At 54.7% G+C, this 26247-nt stretch overlaps 8 protein-coding genes and 1 non-coding gene across 9 annotated transcripts; 5 read left to right on the top strand and 4 right to left on the bottom strand.

Annotated features, from left to right (window-relative positions):
• Positions 1-677: 677 nt before the first annotated feature.
• ColSpa_09166 (putative dioxygenase) lies at positions 678-2553 on the bottom strand (the record flags this gene model as incomplete). Its single annotated transcript, XM_049275378.1, has 2 exons — positions 678-2403; positions 2477-2553. The coding sequence occupies 2 exons, from the start codon at positions 2551-2553 to the stop codon at positions 678-680; spliced, it is 1803 nt and encodes a 600-aa protein (XP_049131335.1).
• Positions 2554-4759: 2206 nt separating this feature from the next.
• Positions 4760-6394, top strand: ColSpa_09165 (uncharacterized protein; the record flags this gene model as incomplete). The annotated part of the gene is made up of 2 exons (XM_049275377.1): positions 4760-5118; positions 5800-6394. 2 exons carry the CDS (start codon positions 4760-4762, stop codon positions 6392-6394), a joined length of 954 nt encoding a protein of 317 aa, XP_049131334.1.
• Positions 6395-7668: 1274 nt separating this feature from the next.
• On the top strand, positions 7669-9818 carry ColSpa_09164 (nuclear GTPase SLIP-GC; the record flags this gene model as incomplete). The annotated part of the gene is made up of 3 exons (XM_049275376.1): positions 7669-7837; positions 7931-9441; positions 9492-9818. 3 exons carry the CDS (start codon positions 7669-7671, stop codon positions 9816-9818), a joined length of 2007 nt encoding a protein of 668 aa, XP_049131333.1.
• A 288-nt stretch (positions 9819-10106) lies between these two features.
• ColSpa_09163 (uncharacterized protein) lies at positions 10107-10701 on the top strand (the record flags this gene model as incomplete). The annotated part of the gene is made up of 2 exons (XM_049275375.1): positions 10107-10203; positions 10268-10701. 2 exons carry the CDS (start codon positions 10107-10109, stop codon positions 10699-10701), a joined length of 531 nt encoding a protein of 176 aa, XP_049131332.1.
• Positions 10702-11534: 833 nt separating this feature from the next.
• On the top strand, positions 11535-11615 carry ColSpa_tRNA_241. Its single transcript is given in 2 exon segments — positions 11535-11570; positions 11581-11615. It is a non-coding gene; the product is annotated as a tRNA-Gly (tRNA).
• A 2671-nt stretch (positions 11616-14286) lies between these two features.
• Positions 14287-15618, bottom strand: ColSpa_09162 (uncharacterized protein; the record flags this gene model as incomplete). Its single annotated transcript, XM_049275374.1, has 1 exon — positions 14287-15618. The coding sequence occupies one exon, from the start codon at positions 15616-15618 to the stop codon at positions 14287-14289; it is 1332 nt and encodes a 443-aa protein (XP_049131331.1).
• A 213-nt stretch (positions 15619-15831) lies between these two features.
• On the top strand, positions 15832-16707 carry ColSpa_09161 (uncharacterized protein; the record flags this gene model as incomplete). Its single annotated transcript, XM_049275373.1, is given in 3 exon segments — positions 15832-15835; positions 15846-16149; positions 16407-16707. Coding segments are annotated over 3 exon segments (609 nt in total).
• A 572-nt stretch (positions 16708-17279) lies between these two features.
• On the bottom strand, positions 17280-18570 carry ColSpa_09160 (uncharacterized protein; the record flags this gene model as incomplete). Its single annotated transcript, XM_049275372.1, has 3 exons — positions 17280-17555; positions 17987-18422; positions 18512-18570. The coding sequence occupies 3 exons, from the start codon at positions 18568-18570 to the stop codon at positions 17280-17282; spliced, it is 771 nt and encodes a 256-aa protein (XP_049131329.1).
• Positions 18571-22667: 4097 nt separating this feature from the next.
• ColSpa_09159 (uncharacterized protein) lies at positions 22668-25349 on the bottom strand (the record flags this gene model as incomplete). Its single annotated transcript, XM_049275371.1, is given in 6 exon segments — positions 22668-23265; positions 23286-23939; positions 23989-24179; positions 24232-24723; positions 25018-25293; positions 25305-25349. 6 exon segments carry the CDS (start codon positions 25347-25349, stop codon positions 22668-22670), a joined length of 2256 nt encoding a protein of 751 aa, XP_049131328.1.
• Between the last annotated feature and the right edge of the window lie 898 nt (positions 25350-26247).

Genomic DNA, 26247 nt, shown 5'->3' with positions numbered 1-26247 from the left:
ACGGCGTCTCGTCGTCCGTTGCGGATAGCGGCGTAGCGCAGCGCCGAGGCGGAGGCGACCCGTCGCTGTCGATAGAGGAACAAAGGGTGCTGGACAAGGTCGGCGAGGCGCTGGCCAGGCTGTGTCGTAACAAGCGCGTCGGTCTGACGCTGCGGGACAAGGAAGCCTTTATTGAGGCCTGGAACGGCCGAAAGTAGCCGTGGACGCAACGCAAGAGTAGCAGTACAAGGAGCTGGACAATGTGGACAACGTTTGGTGGCAATTGTGCTTTTTGCGTCTGGCGGATGTTTGCATAGCTTGGAGCTGGGGGCCTTAATGCGCCATGTTTCGAAATCGTCGCCTGGCAACCGAAAAGCAGCATGAGCGGCCTCTACTTTTTAACGGAAGCCGCTGTGTAATTCAGTGTATGTACGCTTTACGTGTGTTTGGAGCCTCATATACCACGGTTCGAATTTTATGTTTAAAGCAGAATCATTTCTACAAGCACGGGCTGAACTGTCTATACAATAACGGGAGTCCCATTTAACGCAAACAAAACTCCGATTTTTGGACTACCTTTTTTTCCGAAGCCGTACAAGAAGATGGTATAACAGTGTTGAACTCTAGAGAAAACATCGCCCCCCCCCCTGCCTCGTATCTTTCCCCCTTTGGAGGAGTATCCAAGAAAAAACAAGACCTTAGATCTTGCCGTCCGTCACGCATCCCGAGCTGGCGTCGCTGACGAGGGCCGAGTACTTCTTCAGGGTACCCTTGCTGTACTTGAGGGGCGGCGCCTTCCACTCGGCTTTCCGTCTCGCCATCTCCTCGTCCGAGACGTTGGTGTCGATGACTCTCTTCTCCGCGTCAATGGTGATGACGTCGCCGTCCTGCACCAGACCAATGGGGCCGCCCTCCATGGCCTCGGGCACGATGTGGCCGATCAGGAAGCCGTGGCTACCGCCGGAGAAGCGGCCGTCCGTCAGCAGCGCAACGTCCTTGCCGAGACCAGCGCCCATGATGGCGGAGCTGGGCTTCAGCATCTCGGGCATGCCGGGGCCGCCCTTGGGGCCCTCGTAGCGGATGATGACGACCGTCTTCTCGCCCTTCTTGATCTCGTCGCGCTCGAGCGCCGCGATGAAGGCGTCCTCCTCGTCGAACACGCGCGCCTTGCCCTCGAAGCGCAGGCCCTCCTTGCCCGTGATCTTGCCGACAGAGCCGCCGGGCGCGAGCTGGCCGCGCAGGATCTGGATGTGGCCCGAGGGCTTGATGGGGTTGCTGAAGGGGCGGATGATCTCCTGATCGGCGGGGAAAGCGGGCATGTTCTCGACGTTCTCCTTCATCGTCTTGCCGGTGACGGTGATACCGGAGCCGTCAATCAGGCCCTCCTTGAGGAGGAACTTGAGCAGGCCGGGGGTGCCGCCGATGCGGTGCATGTCGGCCATGACGTACTTTCCGGAGGGCTTCAGGTCAGCCAGGAAGGGGGTGCGGTCGGAGACGGCCTGGAAGTCGTCAACGGTGAGCTTGATGCCGACAGAGTCGGCAATGGCCAGGAGATGGAGCACGGCGTTGGTGCTGCCTCCCAGGATGTTGACGACGATCATGGCGTTCTCAAAGGCCTGGCGCGTCATGATGTCGCGCGGGCGGATGTCCTCCTTGAGGATGTTCTTGATGGCGGCACCAATGCCCTCGCACTCGGCCTTCTTGCTCGCGTCCTCGGCGGGGCTGCTGCTGCTGCCGGGCATGGTCAGGCCGAGCGTCTCGATGGCGGTGGCCATGGTGTTGGCCGTGTACATGCCTCCGCAGGCACCGCTGCCGGGGCAGGCGTTGCGGATGATGTCGAAGCGCTCCTCCTCGGTGATCTCGCCGGTGATGTACTGGCCGTAGGCCTGGAAGGCGGAGACGATGTCGATGGACTCGCCGCTCTTGCTGCAGCCGGGCTGGATGGTGCCACCGTAGACCATGATGCTGGGGCGGTTGACGCGGCCCATGGCGATGGCGACACCGGGCATGTTCTTGTCGCAGCCGGGCAGGGAGACGTTTGCGTCGTACCACTGGCCGTTCATGACGGTCTCGATGGAGTCGGCAATAATCTCACGCGACTGCAGCGAGTAGCGCATGCCCTTTGTGCCCATGCTGATACCGTCCGAGACGCCGATGGTGTTGAACTGGTAAGGGATCAGGCCGGCGTCCTTGACCGACTTGCGGACGATGTTGGACAGGTCGAGCAGGTGCATGTTGCAGGGGTTGCCCTCGTACCAAACGGACGAGATGCCGACCTGGGCCTTGTTCATGTCCTCCTCGGTGAGGCCGGTGGCGTAGAGCATAGCCTGGGAGGCACCCTGGGACTTGGGCTGCGTGATGTTGGCCGAGACCTTGTTCAACTGGTCGTTGGCGCGTCGGGGCACGGTGGAGGAGAGGAGGCGGCTGCGCGCGGGTTAGCCATTGCGTCCCTTGTGATGTGTCTGCAGAGGTCAATTGGGATGGAGGGAGGTCGTACGCATGGCCGGCAAAGGCAGGACGCCTCGTCGCAGCTCGGAGAGCTTGTGACTGGCGGGAGATGGACCGGGAGAGCATTGCGTCAAGGGTTCACCGGGAAGCCCCAAGAACGGGATGGTCGGTTAGAATGCGGAGGTTGTGAGCGGAGTGGGTTGGTCAATTGAATACAGGAGCAGTTGCAACTTGTCCAGCTCTTTGTTAAATAATGTTCCCGGGGTGAGTCACGGAGGAAAGGTGCGGTGAAAAGGGAAGACCTGAGATCACAGGGACAGTCACAGGGACACGGCCACGAAACTATCGACGATGGGTTTTTGGGGCCACTGGCAGCGCCAGACGGGACTGGGGGAGATTTGGGCGATGTCGGCTAGCAAAAATTCTGGAGCTCCCCGCCGAGTGCTCCCCGCATTGAAATAGGTTTTTGCTGATTGGCTGGCTTGGTGGCTCCCCCAGGTTTAGTGCGCTGTGTGTCAAGGTGAGCCACCGGCGCCGGTGCAAGGTCAATAAGGTGACGAGGTGAGCCAAGGTGAGCGAACTCAGGCCATCCTGGAATAACTTGCACACTGGGGGACCGATGCTAGATTTCATCACTCTCTTCAAGATTCTGATCCTCCTCGAGATTATTGCTCATCTCGAGACTTTGCTAAGCCTCTAGTGTATGTACTCATACAGTTCATCTCTACATGCTTATTTCCGCTGAGCCCAGATCACTTCCGGTCCCGGACGAGCCCCGTTTTTTTTTTCAGACCGAATCCGCCGTCTGTGGAGTGCGGCTACCCGGCAACGCGCATGCTGCCTCCATAATCCGCTCCTGCAATCGCAGCTCTGCTCCATCGGCCGTCTGAGCTCTCCGCCCATGGCATGGGTGGACCACTGAGACGTTCCTCGCTCACTCGAGTGTCATGACACTTTTATGGCTTGGTCTTCTTCTCATCCGTCGAGTCCTTCTCCTTCTGGTCCTTCTCCTCTCTCCGCGTCAAGATCTCGTCAATGACGCCAATCTCCTTGGCCTCCTCCGCTGTCAGGTACTTGTCGCGCTCCATCATGTCGTGAATCTGCTCGAGGCTGTACTTGTCGTGGCCGAACGACTTGTTGATGTGCCGCTTCATGATCTCGTTGATCTGTTTACGGATACGCTGGATCTGGTTCGCGTAGATGAGGATGTCGGACGCCTGGCCCTGCGTCCCGCCAAGAGGCTGGTGGATCATGACGGAGCTGTGCGGCAGTGCATATCTCTTGCCCGCCTCGCCTCCTGTCAGGAGCAGCGCCGCCATCGAGGAGGCGGCGCCGAGGCACACTGTCGACACTGGCGATTTGATATATGTCATTGTATCGTAGATTGCGAGTCCTGGCCACGTCAGCCTTACTCAAACTCTCCTGAGAATAGTGTCTTCCTACCCGATGAAACAGAACCGCCAGGGGAGTTGATGTACATCGTGATCGCTTTGTCGGGGCTATCGGACTCGAGCCATAGAAGCTGGGCGACTATCGAGGCAGAAACGGTATCGTCGATCGCGCCGTTGAGGCAGACAATTCGTTCCTAGCTCCGTCAGCCGTGTGCGCAGCAACTGGGTCATCGTGGAATGGCTACCTGCAGCAGCTTGGAGAAGATGTCGTCTACCTGCACTGTCAGCGGGGGGGCTCAATCGTGTGGGCACGTTCGCTACTAACATGTCCTCCAACCATTGGACTAATCAATTAGCTTTCGCGGCCTGAGAGAGATGCTGGAGAGTCATGGACGACGAACCGAGACCTCGGTGATGTAAGGTAGAGGAATGTTTGCAACAGGCGGGCTGTTGCCGCCGGGGCCTCCTCCAACGGGGAAGCTGGGAAAGTTTGTGAAGGTTCTGACATGTCGCCGAGGGACGGCCCGCAGGGCTCGGAAGAGTGTCCTTTGACAGTTCATGGCTGCTGAGGCGCAATGCAATTCGTGGTGTATTGCGAGGTGCGATGATGGTTCCGAGGTGGGAAAGATGCGAAAGCGGCAATCGACGGCAGCAGGCGCAAATGTGGAGGTGACGACGCCATGCAGAGAACTCACTCCCGCTGGAGCTGCCCCCTGCACTGACCCCCCGAGCTCCGAGCTTCCTACGCGTCTTCGCCTAAAAATTGCCCCGAAGCGCGTAAAGCTCTTTTTCTCCCTTCCCGCCCAGCTCCTGGCCCCCAGAATTGACTCCCCAGAATCCCCAACGTCATTCGAGACCCTCCGAACGCCGAGACCTTTCATACCCTTCCCCGTCGCCGACTGACTCCCGCCCCGCCTCCGCCCTCAACAGGGCGACCCGGGATGAAACGATGTACGGCAGTTCGGCTCCTTCGGCAGCCTCTGGGTAGCGCACCGACGCAGTTCTGTCAATGCCGCCAAAAGTCGGAGGGGGTTCCGGAAAGACCATCGCCGTTTTTCAGAAGGCAAGAGTTCGCTCGCAAGACCGAGAAGGGCCTTGAGGGATACGACAAAAAGCTCAAGGTCGATTCCATCAACAAGACAGTCGGAACATCGGTGGGCGACCTGCCCATCTCGCCGGTAATGGACCCCCGGTGGATGGAGGCTCGGACGAGGTATAGGACTCCGAAGCCCAGGCGGCCCAAGGACGTGTTACCCGCAGGACGGTTTCGCAGGAAACTTGAGGCGAATCCATATGGTTAGTGTTCCCGCAGTCCGACCACTGCAAAGCCTTCTGCAGCAGTTATTAACATGCCCTCACAGCCCTCGCCCTCTCGACCCCGATCCGATTCTGCCCAGTGTCCCAAACACACCTCCCGAAATACTTCCTGCAGGAGTTCAAGCAGATAGAGAACTCAGAAACAAACAGATACTGGTGGACACCCAGCGACTTGGATGTGTTGTACGCTGCAAAGGACTGGGAGAGCAAGGACGAGCCAAACGTAGATGGTGGTGACCCTCTAGAACAGCCGGGCTCGGCAGAAACCCCCGTTGCACAGCAAAAGGCCACAGACAGGCTCTTGAGACGGTCTCCGGCCAGCTATGTGCTGGCAAGCAAACCTCTTCTCAAATCTCTGAGCGGGACCCGGAAGAATACTCCCCACGGTGAAAAGTGGAAGAGCCTATTATCCAAACGGCAGGGTTCCGTCGCGCAGCAGTTTGGCGAACGGCAGGTGTGGCGCGAGGACATGGATGACTTCGTCCTCGAAAACATGCGCCGAAACGTCATGAAGTACCTCGTGTACTTCGCCGAGCTCCGCGCGGGGAGGACCGGCGGTCGTACCTCTTGCGCCTCGGGAGCTGGGAGAGGGTCGCGACGATACCTCAGCGCGGATGCCTGCTATGGTACCACTCGGAGAACGGCCCCAAAAGCAGAACAATAGTGAGTCGGGCGGCGACGTGACGGTGCTGGAGGACTTTGCCACGTATGACGTCCCAAAGGCCAAGTACGAGAGGAAGTTGCCCGTCTATGACCTCAGACGGCTGCTGGGTGAAGGATACCTAGCGAAGCTACGGGAGACTCCCATATTTCGCGACAGTTCGCTGTTTGTCTTGCGCAAGCAGCGATCTATACCTCTCCAGCTCTACCTCTGGAAGCTGCAGGCGTACATCGCCGAACACGACGCGCCTGAGGACAAGCACTTGTCCGAACCAGAGTCTGCGGACGACTTAATGCATCAGCTTGCGACAGCGACTTCTCCGCTGCAGTCGGCCAATGCGTCTTTACCGACGCGCAGAAATCATTCGCGGAATTCAAGTCAGGCGAAAGACCGGGCTATTCCAGGTCGCTCAGAACAAAAGGGCCACAAGTCCCCGCGGAACCCCAACAATGTGATTGACTCGAAGTCATCTGCTCTCCAAAGCTCAGGCCGCAGAGACTCTAAGGGAGCGTGGCAATCGCAAGCCGGCCTCAAGAAAGACTGGGCAGCGGCGGTTTCTTCGTCTGCCTCGGCTGTGCCAGGTCGTAAAGGGCTTTGAGCAGTCGTTTCTTACAGGCAAAGGTACGAGTGTCGCATGCACCCCTTTCGAACAGGAGGGCTTGCGGGTCAAGAGGAGGGTTATCCTCGAAGAGATGATGGACCGAAAATGAAGAGGATGTCGTTGTGTCGGAGGGTTTGCCCTCAATTTAGATACCCAGAATAAGGCACATTGCGTTGGCGCCTCGGCCTCACAGGAAATTTTCTCAACCATTATTGCGTTTGTACGTCTTCATCGGCGAGTTTTTGGTGTGAACGTGTGGCTCTCGATCAGTCTTTTACGGCCCTGACGATGAAGGCTATGGCGGCTTGATTTGACAACCTGATAATCGTAACTCTCGCCGCGCGCGGCGGCGCGGCGAATGGTCAGTAGGATCGCAAGCCTCAACCCTCATGTTGTCTCCATGATCAGGCGTATTTTTTCCCATCAAGGTCAACGAGTATTTTATTCACTCTTGATGAAAGCCCTTGGTCTCTCGACATGGAGGTGACATGCTAGGGATGACATAGCACTTGATAATAGCAAAAGCCAGAAACCATATACAGCAGGGACGATATGTCTGAACCTTCCCTGCTGGCGGTTTGAAGACATTCACCTTCCTTCGAGTGCTTTCCTCCATTCAGGCAGGCAGCGGTATATCTACCCCTTCACACACCTGACGAACCTCAACTTTACTTCTTACTCAACCACACATCAACTCACCTACCTACTTCCAACAGAAAGACACCCCATCATAACAGCTCTTCACTCCAAACCCAATCAAGGAAACATAAAACACATTCATCATCTGCCTTGCCATCTTTTAACATTCACTCAATTCTCTCTGTCGCTGAAGCAGCTTGCTGGCTAACCCCAACAACATCCAAACCGGCTTCCTGAGTCATCTCTGGATCTATCTGATACACAAAGGAATCAGCAAGACCCTCGCTGTCCTAGCCTTCCCCATCCACCATACGTTCCTCTCCTTCCTTCCAATTTGGCTTACTTGGGTTATCCTCCTCATCAAGTGCGCAAAGTGCAACTCACTCTTTCCAAGAGCCACCTTCCTCAACTTGGCTGCTTCCTCAATCTTATTGAAGCGTGTCAGCTCTTGAGATAGAGACTTTGCCCTCAACTTCCTACGGCGCGTTCACATTCTCCTAGGTCTTCTACACTTCGAATTTCCTTGCATCACTCATCCTACACTCAAGCTCTCCGATACCTATTCTTCAACATACATTCCAATCTATCCACCTCTTCTGCATTCATCAATCCTTTTCTACTACTTTCTCAACATGGCTACTGCACCAATATCTGTGTTTACCGGCATCGGTGACAGGGTCGAGGCCAAAGAGCAAGTGAGGACCCTGGGTCTGTCTCAGCTAACCGCTATCAAGGCAGCCCTCCAGAATGATGAGGTGGGAAGATCTCAGGAAGGCTTGACGGATTGGACTGCCAACTTGGGTAAGAACTGCAAACACATCGACTACCCGGCATTGCTAACATTGTCGGCAGATGTGCTGAACAACGCACACAGTTCGCGAGAGATCCTTGTAGGCGTCATTGGAGAGACGGGCTTGGGAAAGAGCTCCCTGATCAATGCACTTCTGGGGTGCCCGATCGTGCCCACCAGCAACTCCGAGGCCTGCACAGCCGCCGTTTGCATCTTCGGGTGGAACTACGACATCACCGACGGGAAAACCTTCAGAGCGAAGATCACTTTCAAAAGTTACGAGACTGTGGAGGCTGAACTCGATGCGCTCAAATTTGAGCTGGCAGATCTCGAAGAGACCAGTAGAGCGCAGGGAGAAGACCCGGACCCTGAGTACAATGATCGATGCGCTCAAGCCACCAGGCAGATCAGGAATGTCGCCAGCTGGTCTAGACTTACACAGGATTCGATTCGAAAGTCATCCCCGGCGCAGATCATTCAAAGCTCACCAGCTTTTGCCGACGTCTTTAGAAGGGGAAGGGGCGACAGAACAGAAAAAACCTTCAGACCCGTCAAGGCTGCGTCGAGACAGAGTTTTCTAGATCTTCTCAAGCCCTATGTGGCCAGCTCCAAGAGCGAGCTTCCAGGAGCGAAGTACTGGCCGCTAGTTGAGCAGGTGGAGATTTTTCTCCAATCCGAAGTTCTCCGTCACGGAATCAAGCTAGTTGACCTTCCTGGTGTCATGGATGCTCTGGAGTCGCGCGCTCAGATTGCGCGCAACTACCTCTATCGCCTTGAGAAGAGAATCGTTGTGACCCCAGCGACAAGAGCTGCCGACAACAGGGCAGCTGCAGACCTCATCTTGTCAGAGCGTGAGACCATGGTCCTGGACATGGAAGACATGCTGAAGCCTGATTCACTCTGTGTAGCGATCACCAAGATCGATGACATTGATTGCAGCTCTGCAGAGCATGAGTTTCCCACAGACGATATTCGCAAAATTTGTGGAGAGCTCAAAGACCGCGAGGAACGTGAAGATGATGAATCGGGCGAGGACGATGATTTTGGTGGCAACGCTGATCTTTACCAAACAGGTGAGAGACGGCAACGAGCTGATGAAGCACTGACGCGCAGGGTGAGACCGAGAACCGGATCTGGTGAACCTGAAGAGGGCGATGATTACTCTAGGATGGACACAGAGGCACTCAAGTCGCTTCTCAAGTATCTTTGCATTAAGGAGCGCAATATCGAGTTGAAACAGAAGGTTGCCGACAATCTCCTTGCAACGCGGAACAAGAACAGAAAATCCCGAGCGACTGCCGACACCTTGCCCATGGTGTTTCCTGTCAGCAGCAAGGCATTTCAGTCATTCAAACGGTCCACCAAAAGGAGCAACTTCGAGGGGTTCCAAGACCGTGAGTCGACCGGCATCCCGCACCTGAGAACCTGGCTTTACCAGGTTTCTCTTGAATACAGAGAGGAATGGGTTGATGGCGACATCCACCATATGCAAGTACTCTTCGACGCAGCCGATGGTTGGAGCCAAGGTGATCACTTGCTCTCCCTGAAGCTCACCAATGATGAGAAGAAGAAGGTCAGGGATGTCGTGACTCGTCTAAGCAACAATCTCAAAGATGTAAGTCGAACACTACTGCGAGGAACTTGTTTTGCTGACCGCCATGACAGCTCATCAATAGCAAGGTTCGCGTTGTCATTCAGCAGAATCTCGCCGCCATGAAGCCTCTGCGAGATACAACTCTGAAAAAAACGAGTCTAGCCAGGAAAGCGGCCAAGGGAGAGCCAGAGCTGGCCAAAGCTGTTCAACTCTTGGGCCGAGCGGTTGATGGGTGGGAGAGCAAGAATTCACGAGCGAACGCTGCGGCGGTGTCCAAGCATGAGAAGACTCATTGGTCTACCTACAGGGCCTGCGTCAGAAGAAATGGCGGCCCTTTCAACCGTCCAGCCAGAAACGGACAGGCGAAGTCTACAATTCACTGGATGGATGATGTGTAATGTTCCATAAGGCACCTTCCCCACTATGTATGTTTTCTGACTCGAGGCAGTTCTCATGCTTTCTGGCAAGCTCACTTTAAGAACTGGGCTTACGAGTTTACGCGTCGAATTCCCACCATTAAAGGCAAGATTCGGGGAACTGGGCTGAAGGCCTTTGCCGTTTGGACCAAGAAGGTCTGGGTAGACGAGGGATTACCGCAGCCTTTCCAAGACTTGTTGAAAGCAAGCGCCTTCAAGTTGGATCACCTCTTCGAGAAATACATCGCGGATGTTCGAGAGCGGGTCACCATGTTCCAGGTGACCTCCAGGGCGAAGAGAGATGCCCTGCAGAGAGCAATGGCAAACTGCATGAGGCCAGGTTACGAAGCTGCCATGAAGCACTCTGGTACGTAACGAAGAGCCAAAAACAATAATTACTGAATGAGGACTTGTCGCTTACACGATCGCAGGCAAGGGAATCATGGCGAAGCAAACGAATGCGGTCCGTAGGCATGCCGACGCCATCGGTTTTGAAATGTTCGAGGAAGTGCGCGACAACCTCGAAAAGGAGCTTGCAGACGACATCAAAAAGGTTTCTTCCGACATCGCCAGTCTCTGGACAGACAAGAAGGGCTGCGGTACCTCCATCAAGGCTGAGATGAGCCGCTTGGTCAAGCCTCTCCATCCAGAGGAGGCGAACCAGAAAACTTTGGCGAGAATCAGCAGCGAAACCAAGAATCAGCTTTCCAACGCCATCAGCGTATGGCGTGCCGAGTGGCACAATGTCTCTATCCGTCTCCCGGCGGCTACGGAGCCATTGGAGGAGTTCGAGGAAGTTGAGCCCAAAAAGATGGTGAAGATGGAGCATGTTAGTTCGGAGGTGAAAATCGAAACAACCGAGTAGTACGATTGGTAGAGGGGGGGTTGAGAAGGTAAGGTGAATTGGTGGCGATATATGGTCGCCATTTCTGGTTTCTTTGCTTTCCGTTCTGGTTTTGCATTCAACGGTTGCCGTACTGCGTTTTCGAAATTTGGGAGAGGCAGGGTGGAGAAGAGCCTCGAAATGGATTTCGAGACATCTTTTTCTCTTTAGGTTCTTTTGCTTTCAACCTAAAGGGATACGCTCGCTTGGAGCATCTTTCAAACCTAGATACATATCTAAGTTTTTCTCACTCAGAGATAGCATTGCTTTACATATATTCAGACAGTTAACTGATGCCTTCAGCCAAATTGCTCAAGTGCGTCTGTTGCTGATCGTTTCAAAGTGACACATGACTTGCGCTTCACGCTTAGCAAAAGCTCAAAGAATGCTGAGATCAACGACGGCTGATTGTCGCTGTTGCATGTCAAGGCCAAAGTCTCTGAAGAGTCGAGTCTCTCTACATGGAAATATTCGGTCTTCCTTGATCTCGTCTACTATCTCGAGTGGATCTTTTTACTTCTTTTCGTTAGTCTTTGGGTAAAACACATCCGGAGAAGACAAAAATACAACGACGACGAGTCCCAGTATTCTTTTGACGTCTAAAGGGCGTCTTCTAACGCAAGCCACTCTGTCAACAGTCCCTCTCTTGGACCCATCCATGGGTCTTCTCCTTAACCATGCCCCGCTGGTCAGAGTCCGCCAGCCGACCCCCTCCACACCGACCCCACGCACAAACACACGATCCAACATGAGCCTCTCACCGCCGCTCGTCACCAACCAGCGTTCCAGCAACGCAACAAGCAATCGCATTGTCAGCGCCGATGGTTTAGTGGTAAAATTCTCCGTTGCCATCAAGCAGCGTCGGGGAGCCGGGGGTTCGATTCCCCCTCGGCGCATTTCTTTTGCTTCTGACAGCTATTTTCTTTGTGGAGGCGAGCTATGGGCATACATCCACACCATCCATCTATCCTACACATTTAGGGCTTTCTAAGTATTGGCTTCGCGTCATTCAGGGGGACTTATACAGTATTAAAGCTTTTAGATATGATATAGGAACTAAAGAATGGTAGTAAGAATCTTATTGGGATCCCTGTTGCTCCTACTCTTGCCAGCACCAACAATGCGCGTTTTGACGGTGGCAAAGTTGTCTTGTTCTGACTGACAAGGAAAAATATGTAGCACTATCCGAGTTTGACTAGACGCTGCGCAAGAGATCAACGTTAATTTTCAGGAATGCGCTCATTGTTTGAACGTTATATGGATTCTTTACTGTAACAGGGCGGAGAAGTTAAGGTGATCATATTTAGTATTGACTACCGACAGTCTATGCCGGATTTGATGCAGAAGCAGTGGTTGTTGAAGTGATTGGACTGCGCCACAGATGACAATGTCAGTCAATGACTCCATTGGCCAAGGTGTATCTTTCGAACAGTAGGGCCTGGTTGTACCATTGACAGGCGTTCCTCAAAGCTTTCTCAGAAGCCTACAGGTACTCTTACGGACGCCTTACCTAGACGCCTCGTTTATCCAATGACGAATTGGTTCGCATCAACAGCGGCGACAAATATGAACTAATATGCCCCAGCCTTCCCACCTTCGAGTACGACCCCTCATTACCACAAAAACCTTTACTTCACGTTAAGAAAGAATGGACCCCCTCTCAGTCATTGCCGGCATAGCTGGCATAGCCCAGGCAGGCGCATCGCTTTCAAAGGCCATCTACGAGCTCGTCTCCTCGACGCGGGGTGCGCCAAAGGAGATTGCCAATATCGCTCTTGGCATTCATGACCTGTCTCTCATTCTGAGCGAGCTTCGGCATGTTCTGCGAGACGGTAGGGGACTCTACAGGCGGAATCTCCTCAGGCAAATCCGATCAGCGTCGAGAAGAATCAACAAAATACACAAAGAGATCGAACAGCTGATAGACATTGGCAGCGGCGTTGGGCGACTAAAATGGGCTTTCCGACGATCAATGAGCATGCAGTTGCTTTATGAAATTGAGGCTCATAAAAACGCGATCAATATGGTCCTCCAAACCATTGCGCTTGCAATACAGATTCGAACAGCTTCCAGGTAGGCTCAAAACGCACTGTGTGCCCCCCCCCCCCCCCCCCCCCCCCCAACCAACCAACCAACCAGCTATTCGTGCTCGGATTTGAGAATAAGACAAAGTGTTAATAAACCTCGTGCGAATAGTTTAAAAGATGCAGACCAATTATTAAGACGCCAACAGACCGAAAACACGGTCCAAGCAGCCTTGCATTCCATCCGGGAGCTTACATATGAGAATAACCAAACGCCGAACAACGGTTCTGGTAGCGGCTCAGAGGAAGGGCCTGACACGGAAACCTTTCCTACAACCGACGGAGAGGCTTCAACCAGCCACCTAACACTATGGAAAGGCGCCTCAGACGACACAGCCAAATGGCTATACGAGCTTGTGTTCGCTTCTTACGCCGGAACTCTTGCAGATGTGGATCTAGACGCCGATGCTGGCGCACATGAAGAGCTAGACAAATCAGAGGATGATGCTGCAGTTTCTGCTCTTGTGACATGGAGGCCAGGCAGCCTCCCACCTTTGGTATCTCAGAATCTACTTCATGGGGAAAAGGTTATCGAGGAGCTTCTTAGTGAATGGACAATTCTAACAGAAGACGAAATCAAAGGCGTTACTGCACAGGATCTCAACAAGGCATCTGCCACGGAATCCATACAGCAAGAAACTCAAAGTCAAAATCTTCAAGATGGACAAGCTGCGAAGCAACGAGAAATGGAATTCGTTAACTTTAAGGACGCTGTTGGCAGAAAATTCATGTTCCCAATGGAAAAAGTTAAGACCTGGGAGGTGAGTTTCCGGTTTCCTGTTTGTGATACTTCTGGGTGTTTTAGCTTGGACTCATTAAATCGATCATAGGGTGTCGAGGAGCTTATCAAACAAGCTTTCAGTCACGTAGCTGTTTTAGAACCACTTGTTCAGGAGGGGCGTTATGACCTCGTCGTACGTGAGGGTATACTGCTTCCACAAGTCTGGGAACATTGGATACGACCCGGAGATTCGGTAGAAATGCGAATGTGGCCCATGGAAACACACTATTTTCCGAGGCCGCAGCCAAGAGCTACACCCGAAGGGAACAAACCGGAAAACCATAAGCAGCCTCCTGTGTCTCAGCAAGCTGGACAAGCGCCGTCCAGTATAAGCCCGGTTTCTGAGGATAAAAAAGTACCCGTAGAACCACCAGCCCCTTTGCCTTCGTCTAGAGAGAAGTCGCCACGACCTGGTCCGAAAAGTTCTTCGCTGTCGAGTAGTAGAAACACCCCTGTCAACAACAAGCAGCAACGCGACAGAGGAACGAAAATGCCCGCGGAAGTGAATATCTCTTATTCAAACCTGCATCGTTCTTGGCGTCCCAAGAACTAAACAATCACTATAGCATCAATGCCATAGAAGGGCATACTCGGTTCATTAATATCAGTTTGTTTGTCTTAGATGCATGTGTCGGATTCCTCTCTTCCCTGGAGGTTTTCTTCACACCTCTTTATTTTAGTTACAGAAGAAGTGTATCACTCTCACGCAGTGTGTTCCATCGTCCTTGTGCGGTTTCCCTCATATCCCATCCCCACCTCATCAACCACCCATCTCTGTCTCCCGTCTTCCTCTACCTTCATTCCGTACGCATACCTCTTACCCATCTCGGCGATGGTCTTGTCGGCCGTTTTCTCATCCAACGCAGACACGGCGTTGAAGTCACGGCTCATCGTCGTGCCAGCGACGTAGGTCATGACGGAAGCAACAGAGTCCGGCCGGCGAGGCAGGGTGGGCAACGTGCTGCGCCAGTAGAACATGAGCCCCTGGGCGGTCAGCATGAGCAGCGCAATCATCACGCACCCGACACCACAAAAGATGTACTCCCCGCGCAGCTGTCCAGGCCGCCACGGCAGCCCACTCACGGTAATGACGAAGAACTCAGCCAAGAGCGCGGTAATCGCCACAACCATGGGGATGAAATACCCCATCCTCGCTAGAGGCACGATAGCCAAGAGAGGTAAGTTGTACCCGCGCTTTATGATTGTCCCTTCCGCCTTGGACGGCTTGGCGTGCATGCGCGCGTACGGCGCAAAATTCTGCGCGTCGGCAAATACCATGCCCCAGTACCGCGAGACAAGGATACCGATGAAGCACATGCTGACGCGGACGGCGATGGTTGCGGGACGCGAATCGTAGCTGAAGATGCGGCGGGGGTTGTCAACATTGACTAGGGCGGCGATACCGAGGCCGAGCAGCGCGAGGTGGAAGACACCGAAGAGCACATCGACTTTGAAACGGGTCTGCGTCCAGGAGGACGTCTTGAAGCTCGCCTTCTTCTGGACGGCCCAGATTTCGGTGCGTTGGAAAAAGGACCGCGGACGGTCCTCTGCTTCTTCAACAGGCACGAGACCATATTTCTCGCCGCTCTCGGCTTGGAACGTGCCGAGGGCGAAGCGTTTGTCTTTGAGGTAGGCAGCCAGCTGGGCGTTGGTCATGTCTACGGGGATGGTGGTGAACGCGCGCTCGACCTCGGGGTGACCGACGACTCTGGCCACGCCCGAGATGGATGTTGTGTCGACGGTGATGCGCGAAGGCGTCTTGTACCAGAGCCCGATGATAAAGATCAAGGACACCGCGACGGCCGCCAAGCCAGAAATCACCACATTCACTGCCCACCTGTTCACGCTGATGCGAGGACGGCATGGTAAGTCGGCGTCTTGCGAAGGCTGCTCGGAGCACCAGGAGGCATCAGCGGTGAACGCTTCGGCAGAGAAGGCACTGGCGATATCTGCGTATAGAAAGCTTGCGGCGAAGGGCACAAGTGTAATGGACGATCCGGCGAGCGCTGCACCCGAAGCACCAGTTTCGGTCATGAGTTGGCGCAGGGGCTCGAACACGGCGATTTGGGCGTAGGAAACTGACACGGCCGTGGTGAACAACCTGACGGCTATAACGGGGACGAAGTTGGCGACGACTGCCTTCGCAACAGGCACCTTCTCCACCACGGTCTCTTCATTGGGTATGTTTGGCACCGGCGACTGTTCTACTTTGGCCCCTGGTTGTGTTGCCGATGCACTCTCGACAACATGTGTGAGTACAGCTGTGGATTCTGTTGCCGTGGGTTCAGTTTCGGTTGCAGGAGAAGATGCGCTCTGTGTCCCCGTTTCTGACGCTGCTTCGGTATTGGACGCGGGAGTTGCTGTTGCTGGGGGATTAGAGGGGGAGGCAGCACCGGACCGAGGAATACCGCTTGGTTCAGGTGTGTTGGCGCTCGGAGGCGAGTTTGACTGGGATGCGGCTGGCGAAAGCGAGGCTTGGATACTGCTTGGATTATCTGCCTGCGTCGGTAGGGCTGAGAGGGGAGCCGAATTTGACGCGGCAGCTGAATTAGAGGGAGCAGCGGAGTTAGATATAGCAGCTGAGTTAGATATAGCAGCCGAGTTAGGTACAGCAGCTGAGTTAGGTATAGCAGCTGAGTTAGGCATAGCAACTGAGTTAGATATAGCAGCTGAGTTTGGAGAAGCAGAAAACCCTTGACTGACAGACGCGACGGCATCTAACACAGTTGGCGGTGCTGAGACAATGCTCAGGAGAGAGTTCGAAGCAACCTTAGTGGGAGATGCTGCAGATGCCGCAGATGCCCGGACTCAGAGACTGACAGGCCTCTAGATGAGGGAACCTCGGCCAAGTTGATCGGGACATCCGTTGTTGGCAGCACTTGCGTGGCAGACAACGTGCCTGTAGCCGGTGGTGAGACCGGTGAGACCGCTCTCTGGCTGGCGCTGGAATCCGGAGATAAGGAAGGCATGCCAGTAGATCCAGGAATGGCAGAGGGCCCTGACGCCGCTGGCATGTTCTGGCTTGGAATTGCACTCTGGCTTCCGGAGGGCAGCACTGACGGAAGTGACCCTGGTGATGGAGAGACAGAGCCGTTGGGAGTCGGGATGGTACCGGGCGGCTGAGAGATGCCGGAAGAGTCTGCAGGTAGAGACACAGTAATCTGGGCTTCCGGCTGAGAGATGGTCGAAGGCCCAGACACTGGTGTTGGATCCAGGATAGAGGGGTTACTGGGGTCAGAAACACTCTGCAACAACCCCTCTTGGGAAGATATGGCGCTTGGCGACAGAATATCTTGGGAAGATAAAAGGTTCGGTAACGGAGATGCAGTTGGAGTCGCTACGGGTGCTGAAGACGGCGAGGGAATGCTCGTTTGTACCTCCGGCCTGGCCGATTGGGTACCCGTCGAATCTATAATCGTGTCCTCACTTGGCACGGGTGTCGCATCAGGAGTATTCCCGAGGGCCCCGAAGGCGGCGTTGAAACCGAGGCATTCGGCGTGGTGCCGATTTGGCTTGTGTCGCGCGAGGCTCCGGATGAGAAGCTCTCGGTTGGGTTCAAGGCGTTGACAGGAGGTGTGCTTAGACTGTTGGAGGGGACTAAGCTTAAGCTGTTGGTAGGAGTAGACCGTGGCCTGGTGACGCTGTTGCTGAGAGTTGACTGGGAAATAGCCACCGTTGTCCGGCTGGAGCTTGACCTAAGGTCCGTATTTGCGCTGGTACTGGACCTGATCGAGCTCGGGGTAGCAGTGGAAAACGTCGTATCGTCTGTCTGCGTGGCGGTCGTGGAACCATCCGAGGTGACGGACGTGGAGGTTGTAAGCTCGCTCGTATCTCCTGATACAGGCGGGGTTGTAGTAGCCGAGGCGACTTCGGACGTAGTGCCGTCGGAGACGGTGCTGCCGGGTATTGTTGTCGATGTGAGTGGAAGAGGCGTTGTCGTGTCCTCCAGGAGGGTAGCTGTAGATATTGAACTAGTTGTGGAAGTAATGGCGGTGTTGTCCGGAAAGAGGGTGGACGTAGAGAACGAAGCGGAAGAAGCCGTCGGGATTCTTGAGCTGGATATAGAGCTTGAACTCAAGCTGGACGTATAGCTGGAACTTGAGCTAGAAGGATAAACAGAACTTGAGCTGAGAGTTGAAGTTGAACTCGAGCTAGAAGTATAGACAGAACTTGAGCTTAAAGTGTAAGTAGAAATCGAGCTCAACGTATAACTAGAGCTCGAGCTAGGAGTATAAGCAGAGCTCGAGCTTGAGATATAGACAGAACTCGAGCTTGAGATATAGACAGAGCTCGAGCTTAAGGCGTAACTGGAACTCGAGCTGGAAGTATAGATAGGAATCGAACTAGAACTCATCGAGGTCGGAATACCGATGCTCGAGCTACTAGTAATTGTCGGAGCAACCGATGAAGCCGTTGTCGTAGTCGGCCCTGTATCCATGTTCGTCCCTGGATCAGTCGTCGTCCCTGGATCCGTCGCCGTGTCCAAAACTACTTCCGGCGGCGCCATTATATCGAGCCCCGACGTCGGCGTCGGCGGCAGCAGTATTACCGTGGGGGACCCGCCGCCTGGAATTATATTCGTTGGCGTCGTACCATTTGGTTGGATGGGGGTGATTTGTCTCCTCTCCACGTCCAACACCAGGTCCGCTGCATTCCGGATCGCCTTGTCTCTCTGGCTCAGTTCCCGCTTGTTCGCGGCCGACACGACGGCCTTGCCCGAGCCGGAGAGCACGTACTGCGACTCGGAGCCCGCGGGGAGATTGCGGTTGAGCATCACCCCCATGGCGATCATCCCGAGCGTCACGACCAGCAGCGCGACGAGGGAGTATAGATGCGCCCTGAACGGCGTCTTTTTGGTATCCGCTGCCCCTGCAAGACGATTGGTGTTAGCATCATGCGATTTCACTAGGCAGGGGAAGGTGTTGACTTGCTCGAGGCATCGATGACCTGGTACTGCGGCGCCTTCGGCTGCTTGCTCAACCTCATGATGAAGGTTCTCTCACGCTGGAAAATCAACAACGACAGGGAACGGCAAATGAAAGTGAAGCCGCGCAAGTGAAACCAGAGCTAACGAATGTTGCGGTTTTCAACCTTGATGCAAATTTGACACCCAGCTTCGCGACCCTCACGACGTTGAACCGGCAGCCACGGCGTATTAATACCAAACCATCGGAGTGCATCCCGTGAACGCCATGGTCAACAGATGCGTCCAAACCTAGCAACCCGCCCACAGCACTCCCTCCTGTGGCTTCCATCGAGCCGCGTCACCGAAAATAAACCAAAGGTGGCCTCCGAAACTCGAGGGCTTGGTGTGTTAGTGTTAGTATGGGAGTCCTCACAAGAAGCCTACTGGCACCGAATACGCAGCGAGGCGTGTTGAATCGGGAATACGCCGCATTGGGAAGTCCCCCACAGTCTGCCACAGATGCGGCTGAATCAAGTTGGACAAGTCAGTTGAACCTTGTTCTCCATGGCTGCGGTCTTTTCGTTTGATTCGATAGCGTCGGACGCCTCCTGGGGTTCTTCACTCAGTCCAGTCCCAGTTGGAGTCTAGCCCTTCGACGTGCCCAAGACATGGGGAGTCCTGGTGTCCTGTAACACAGTCCTGAAAGCGTTTCGAACGGACTTGGACTTTGGACCTTCTGTCAGGAGAATCTCGAACAGCCACGTAGAGACGGGGTTCCGTCTCGTTTTGAGGCTCCTTTTTTCATGCTGAGACCATGGGTACCAGTCCCTGACCCTGACGATCAAAGTCAGATCAGTCCAGCTGAGCTCGGCCAGCATCCCGCTGTCTCCGCCGTTATGAGACACTTGGCCCTACGTTTAGACCGCGACTTTCCACCTCCGTGGAACCCTCCCGATAGTCCTTGGAGTCCAGCTAAGGGCGTTCAGATCTCGTGAACACAGGCAGTATAGGACCTAACACCAGGACCGCCGACCGCACAGCTGGCACCTGTCACGTCCAGCCTCTTCCTCTGCCCTGTCCCCTCCGCCACCGCCACGATGAGGTCCTAGTCAAGAAAAGGCCTCCCGAACGCCGCCAAAGAGAGTGGCCGGCTCCCAGACTTCTCTGGTCAGTCAAGAAAGCCAACGAGTCTGCCTCGAAACAAGGGCTGAAGTCGCGCGTTGGCAACGCCCCTTCGAAAGGCCACTACATCCACAGAGTGCGAGGCAAGGCGCCCTGGTCGTCGGTATTCCCTGGCGCCTTGTGCAGACGTTTCGAAGCATCGCGAAACAAAGGCCCACGCCTCATTGGAAACCAAGACCGTGATGAAATACCGTCGCTCATATGCTCTGGTTCACCTCGCTCTTACCGAGATCCTTACCTCGCTCTGTTCTCTTTGGGAGCATGAGGCGTTGCGAACTCATCGCGAAAGCAGGTGGTCCTCCTCAAACAGGTCGTGGAATCTAGCCTCCGCCGATCTCCTCATCCCGCCCCTCCCTTCAGCCCTAGCTGGCCGATGCCAAGTTCGATCAAGCTCACCAAAGTCCCAGCCTCAAAAGGACCCTTTTTTTTCTGTCCTGGTGTGCGCCGCCAATCCGGAACGATCCGAACACACACACACACAGAGGAAGACGCCCCCTCCATTACCTCCCCTCCAATCCCGTCACTGACGCAACGATTGAAGCAAACGCACTGAGCAACACGCGCACGAGAAGCTTCTTGTCCCAAACACTATACTCGAGGCTTTGGCTCCGCGAGGCTTTTTCCCTCTTGTGACTGAAAGCCTAACTTCCAGGCAACTAACTGATCGCACGAGCGTGCTGAAAGCCTTGTACCATCCAGGACAGACATTCAGAGGCCGCCTCTAGATCACAAACGCCATCACGCCAAATGACTGCCATCTCGAACCATGGACCCAGGTAACCAACTAGCTCCAAGAACATGTAGCATGTAGTCAACCAACGGGCAGAAGATGCAATCAATGCAGGGAAAACGTCGAGAGAACGGGCCCATTACACTCTGCATCGGCATCGGCAACTCAATCCCACGTCCCCCGGGCGCCATCTCCCAGACACACACACACACACACACACACACACACCCGTACGCGTGCAACCGACGGGGAGGGCGCTCGTCATCCCAGGTGCATCTAACGCCAGTGCCATTCGCTGCCCAGAACCCATGCCATCCACACACACACCCGCGGTCCCCCGAATCAAGCATTTTTATGCTGTATTTAAAACAACAATAAAAACAACCCCCCAAGTCCATGTTCCCTGTCCTGGTGCAGTGCCCTGGATCGCAGTCCAACGAAAAGAATTAGGTAAAACGCGGGACGAACGGACATGGGGGCAAGGACTCGAGCGGAACAAAGACGGATCCCCGGCCCCAAGATACAAAGAGGGTCCCGGAAAACAAGGGGACGGCCAAGCGAAGCACATGTCAAATGGGTGGCAGATATCAGTCGCGTGCTTCGCCAATCCACTTCAAAGCCCGAAAGCCAAGGAGGGACGGGGGGAGGGGGGAACTTCCCATGTCACTTGCATAACATAACATACTCATCGGGATCTGTGGCCGAAGACGTCTACACGTAATTCCAACAGGTTCGGGTTTCCATTGTTTGTTTGTTTAATTAGTGGATTGTTTTCCCGCCCTTTCCAGGAATCCAGAATCCAGACCACACTTCCCTTGGTGGACCCCCTCCGTTTCGCAGATGCTGACAGCTGGAGAAAAGCCCGACCGGCCGCCAGCGGCCGAGAGCGCGCGGCGTAGTTTGCGGAATTCCCGCCTGGGCGGAGAGAGAGACACGAGCGAGGAGAGGAAAAGCCGCCCCATGCATGCCAATCCTTCTCATGGCGACGCCAGTTGCGAGGACCAGCTTCTCCGGCCCTGACTCTCGATCCCGAATCGTGTGCAACTCCCGCCCGAGAAACGCAGTACATTCCAAAGAGGCACGTCCGCCCCGAGCTCTCGGGAGCCGGATGCCAAATGGCCCTCGGGCCCTCAACGATCAGCCTCCGCCGGAGTAGGCCGAATCCGACCTGACGGTGAAGCGGCCAAGAATTAGGCGACATGCGACAGGAAACTGGGTATGCGTGGGACCTCAGCGCACTACCCAAGGTGCCAAGTCGACAGGCCCATCCACACCCGTTTGCCGTCGCATCTGTAAGCGCAAGGCTGCTTACTGCATGCATTTGCATGGCCCCCGGAGGAACCACAGCACAGCACAGCACAGCTCGAATGTGAATGACTGGAGTGACGGGAATCCGCTGAAGCGAGGAGGCCAAGTGGGAATCTCTTATCGCGTCATGTCCAGGGCCTCGGAAACGCTCCCCCCTCCCTTCCTCGCTCCGCTTTCTCGTCCTGGTCCGCTCCGTATCCGTGCCTGGAGGTCGTAGATCAGCCTGTTCAGGGCATTCGGTTCGGTTGGTTGGTTTCCCATCCCGTCCAATTCGGTTTGGCGCTGCCCGTTTAACTCCACAATTTCTCCGTCCCTTCATCTCACCTCGCACCTCTCGACACCCACACCACACCATGCCGCGACATCATTGTCGTCTTTCTCGGAGAATCCATCGCGCTTTTTGTGAAATCGGTTTCATCATCGTCTCTCCATTTCTCTCCTCTCTTGCTGTTGGCCTGCCTAGAGTCTCCACCCATCGTCCCTCTACTGGTATCGTGGTATCGGATTCATCCTCTGCTCATCTCCGTTGCTAAATGCTAGTGTACAATGTGTCATTCCGTGAAAACGTGTGCTCGCTGTGTTGGAATCGGAAATACCCCTCCCTATTACGCCGGCCATGACATATCCATGGCGTTATGTCCTGATCCAAAATACTCCTGAATTATCCAGAATCCCTCTCCGTGGCCGCTCTGAGGTATCATTGATCCCATCCTGACAACCCGGGTTGACCGCCTTTCGTTTGCCTACTGAAAATGGCTTTGTGCGGCCGTCGCATCGTAGTATCCCCTCGAATGAACAAAAATAAGAAAATGGTAGTGGAATGTCACTGATCCGTGATTCGTGGCGTTGCCAAGTCGCCGTCGCCTGTCCTCCAAAATGAGTTGTTTGTTGGCATAATGAGCGAGTCCATGTTCGCAAGTCTCGTAGAGCACCGGCGAGTAAATCGGCCCCACGGCTCTAGATGAGCGAGAACTTGGACGGCGCCATGTGTCCCAAAGCTGCCGCCAGCGCCGAGTGCGAGTCGGGAGCATGCTCAGTGTAGTGCATATCCTCTTCGAAATATGGCAGGACCTTGATGCCGCAATGTTGCTGGAAGAACTGAGTTCCAACGTCGTACCGGTCTCTGCATCGCCTATCCCACGGGTCCACCTTGAGTGGGCTGTGATAGCAAAACGTGTTGTGTTCCGCCCCTCGCACGGGAAAGACGAGTCCGGCATCCTTCATCGTCGTCCATAGGTCGAGAGCTTCCGCCCTTGTATTGTCACCGTTAGGCCAGGCTGCCTGCATCAGCTGCACCACGGCGTATCGCAGGGCCAGGTCATCCGCGCTGCCCTGCCCACAACGGCCGGCGACCTGTCGCCGCAGCAGCTGGAGCTCCGAGAGCAGCTTCTCGAGTCTTTCGGGGTTGGCATGGTTGTAGAAGATGGCCAGGTCGATCCATGTCCGGGCAACGTACGGGTGGCGCCGGCCGTAGATGGCCTCGAGCTCTTCGGCGATGGTGGGAATACAGCCCAGACCAGCTCCGATAGCGTGATTGGCCCGTGCTTCTGTTGCACTTCGTATAAGGTGGAAAACGTCTGTCGTAGGGGATGCGATCGTTCAAAGTTTGTCGACGAATAGGCGGCTAGATATTTGCAGAGGGCAGTCATCATGCCTGCATCGCGATGCACCATGCCAAGAAGTAGCTCCTTGATGCCTTGGGGCGAAAGCTGCTTGAGATCCATCTCCAGTCGCTTGAATGCCCTCATGAGGAGATGGCCACCTGCATCGTGCTCGCCCATTTCGAATTTCTTGTTGGCGTCGGCGAACATGTCGCTCGATCCGGCGCCCCATAGCATAATCGATGTCCATCCGACCTGCCTGTCAGTTTCCACTTCGAACTGGCGACAATGCAAGAATGCCTTCCTCATGTTCCCAACAATCGTCTCCTGCGCTCGGATCAGGTCTGGTGATCGCAGATAGCCCGGAGCGGGCGGCGGTGTCGGGGTACGACATCGCACGTAGGACGGAAGTTGAGCTGGCGTTTCAAAGTCGACGAGATCGTACTCCGTAACACCTTTTCTCTTGAGATACGTGCCCAAGTTGACCACCCTACCGTTCCGCACAAATTCGGACACCTTGCCTTCGGCATCGCGCTGAAACTTCATCGACAGTAGTCTCTTCACTTCGTCCTCGGTGTTGTTCTTGACGAAGCCCCACTGCGAGAATCTCGTTTTATACATCTTCGGCCTGTGACGATGAGATGTCTTGTTCGTAACCAGAGACCAGGCAGACTTACGTTGCTTGAAAACCATACTGATCGGTCATGATTTGCATAACCTCTTTCAGAGGCCTCCGCTCTTCCAGATACAAGTGCCTGATGGTCAGCTTGAAGGACTCCCAGGCTTCAGCAGGAACCTGCTCCCGTGACGGCCGACTACCCGTGGCAGGCTTCGGTGTGGGAGCGATGCTAGGTGCTCGAGCTCGGCCCTAGAAGCTGGTTAGACTAAGGGTTTTCTGAAAAACAGATAAAAAGGCATACAGGAAATGATGTGGGAGGCGGAGGGCCAAAGGGCGTTTGAATCCCACTCGGAGTGTCAGGGATAAGGCTCGGTGCCGGCGTCGGTGCTGGGCTAAAGGCTGACGTTGCCGGGCTGAATGGTGTAGATACTGGGCTGAAGGCTGCAGGCGGCGGGCTAAAGGCATTCGTGTTCGGTGGTGGGCTGAAGGCATTTGCGTTTGATGGTGGATTGAAGGTATGTGTGGGGGAGCCGAAAGTATTCGTCGGGCTGAATGTATTGTTCGACTGGCCAAAGGTGTTGTTGGTTTGAGAGGCGAAAGCCTTGGATGATGTGTTGAACGTGTTCGTCTGGGAATTGAAAGTGTTTGATTGAGCTGCGAAATTCTTGTTCGTCGCATTAAAATCATTTGTCGGCAAGTTGTAAGTATTCGACTGAGAACCAAACGACTTGGCCGACGAGTTGTTAAAAGGATCCAGTTGACTAAAGTCGGCAGGCTGTTGAGCCTGATGAACCTGTGGCGGTGGAACGGGGTTAGAGGGGCCAGCACGACTATTTCCATCACCAAATCTTGCGTCTGGTGTGTATAATGGGATGCTTGAGGGCGCGCGAACTAATACTGGCTTCGTACTTCGGGGCACTGGAGGGCGATATGAATCCGAGGTACGAAAGAAATTAGGCATGGCCGGGCTGTGAGCGACTGGACTTGTGACTCTACTCATGACTGAAGAATTCAGGTTTGCTGTGCTGTTGTGCATGCTGTTGCTGCTAAAATGTGTCGATATTGGGCTTGCAATGGACGGGCTTACTACCGAGTTGACTGGACTCGTGACCCTATTGCTGCTTGACGGCGCAGCGCGAATCCCTTCAAAGCGCGCAATCAAGTTCGACACTCCGGCGGGGGGCGAGTTGAGTTCATCGAGTTCCATTCCCTCGTTCTGCTGCTGCGATGCGTGACCCATCGAGGAGCCGACGTTGAAGCGCGTTTGTTGCGCGCCGGGCGAGGTCCAGTCCATAGACGATGAATCGAAGTCCCTCCGAGCGGGCTCCTGCTGCGGCGGACATGTTGAAGGACCGCCAAAGTTCTGGGGCATACCAAATCTAGGATATGGTAGGCCGGATGTGTTGAGAGTAAGGCCATGATGATGATTGCTGGCTCCGTATGCTGGCCCAGAGGGAACACCGCGGGACTTATCCCCAGAATGATTGAACATCTCGGCCGCGTCCGGCGTCCCCCGATGGAGCAGAGGGTCGGACCGCTAGGTAGATGTCAAGACTCGGACGAGTCAAAGCTCCTCGGTAGGACAGGTGCCTCGTGTCGTCGTCGAATACGATTCATCCAAGAAGCCCAGCGCGCTGCCCTGGTGGCAAGCATCAATTGCCCTTCAGATGGAGGGGGTGCCACTGGGCCTTCAAATGAAAGACGAGAGCGTGGGAGGGGACCGAACAAAAGTGCCCATGATCGTCGCCACATAAAAGAGAAAGTCTGGTCCCTCTGGCTGCCAGGTTAAAAATAGAGCGGCAGAAGAGAAAGCGTCATGGTCCAGTTCAGTATGGGCAACGGATGGGTTCAAAAAGATTAAAGTCTGACTGGAGATCCCGATAGTTGACACAGGTAAGGTCGGATTGGGATAAGACGGGAAACCAAAGCTGAACCGAACTGGCAGCAGCGGTGTTGTCTCGTGCAGGCTGCGGCAAAGAGAAAGGGAGAGATATGGGGATGGGGGAGCCGTTCCTCCAAAACGGCTCGCTCGTTCGCTCGTTCGTGCTGGTCCGCCTGGCTAGGTGAGGTGAGTGAGCGGTAGGGCACCCGCTCTTTCGACGAAGAGGCCTACTTTCCGGTGTTGAACGGGCATTGGTCGACGGACGCCAAGTTCCCCGTGTGGTGAAAGCTGCAGGCAAAAGTTCCTTCGCGTAATTTCCTCAACAAGGAAAGCGAGCGTGGCACATGGGTAGAACAAGCCCGTATCCCGTCCCCTCGGAGCTCTCTTTTTTTTTTTTTTTTCCTCTCTTCCGCAGTGATAAGAGGGCCTCCTAAC

The sequence above is a fragment of the Colletotrichum spaethianum genome, assembly GCF_022836535.1.
Source record: "Colletotrichum spaethianum MAFF 239500 DNA, contig26, whole genome shotgun sequence".
NCBI classification, from domain to species: Eukaryota; Fungi; Ascomycota; class Sordariomycetes; order Glomerellales; family Glomerellaceae; genus Colletotrichum; species Colletotrichum spaethianum.
The sequence above is the reverse complement of the archived record's forward strand: the minus strand, read 5'-3'. Positions and strand labels throughout refer to the sequence as shown.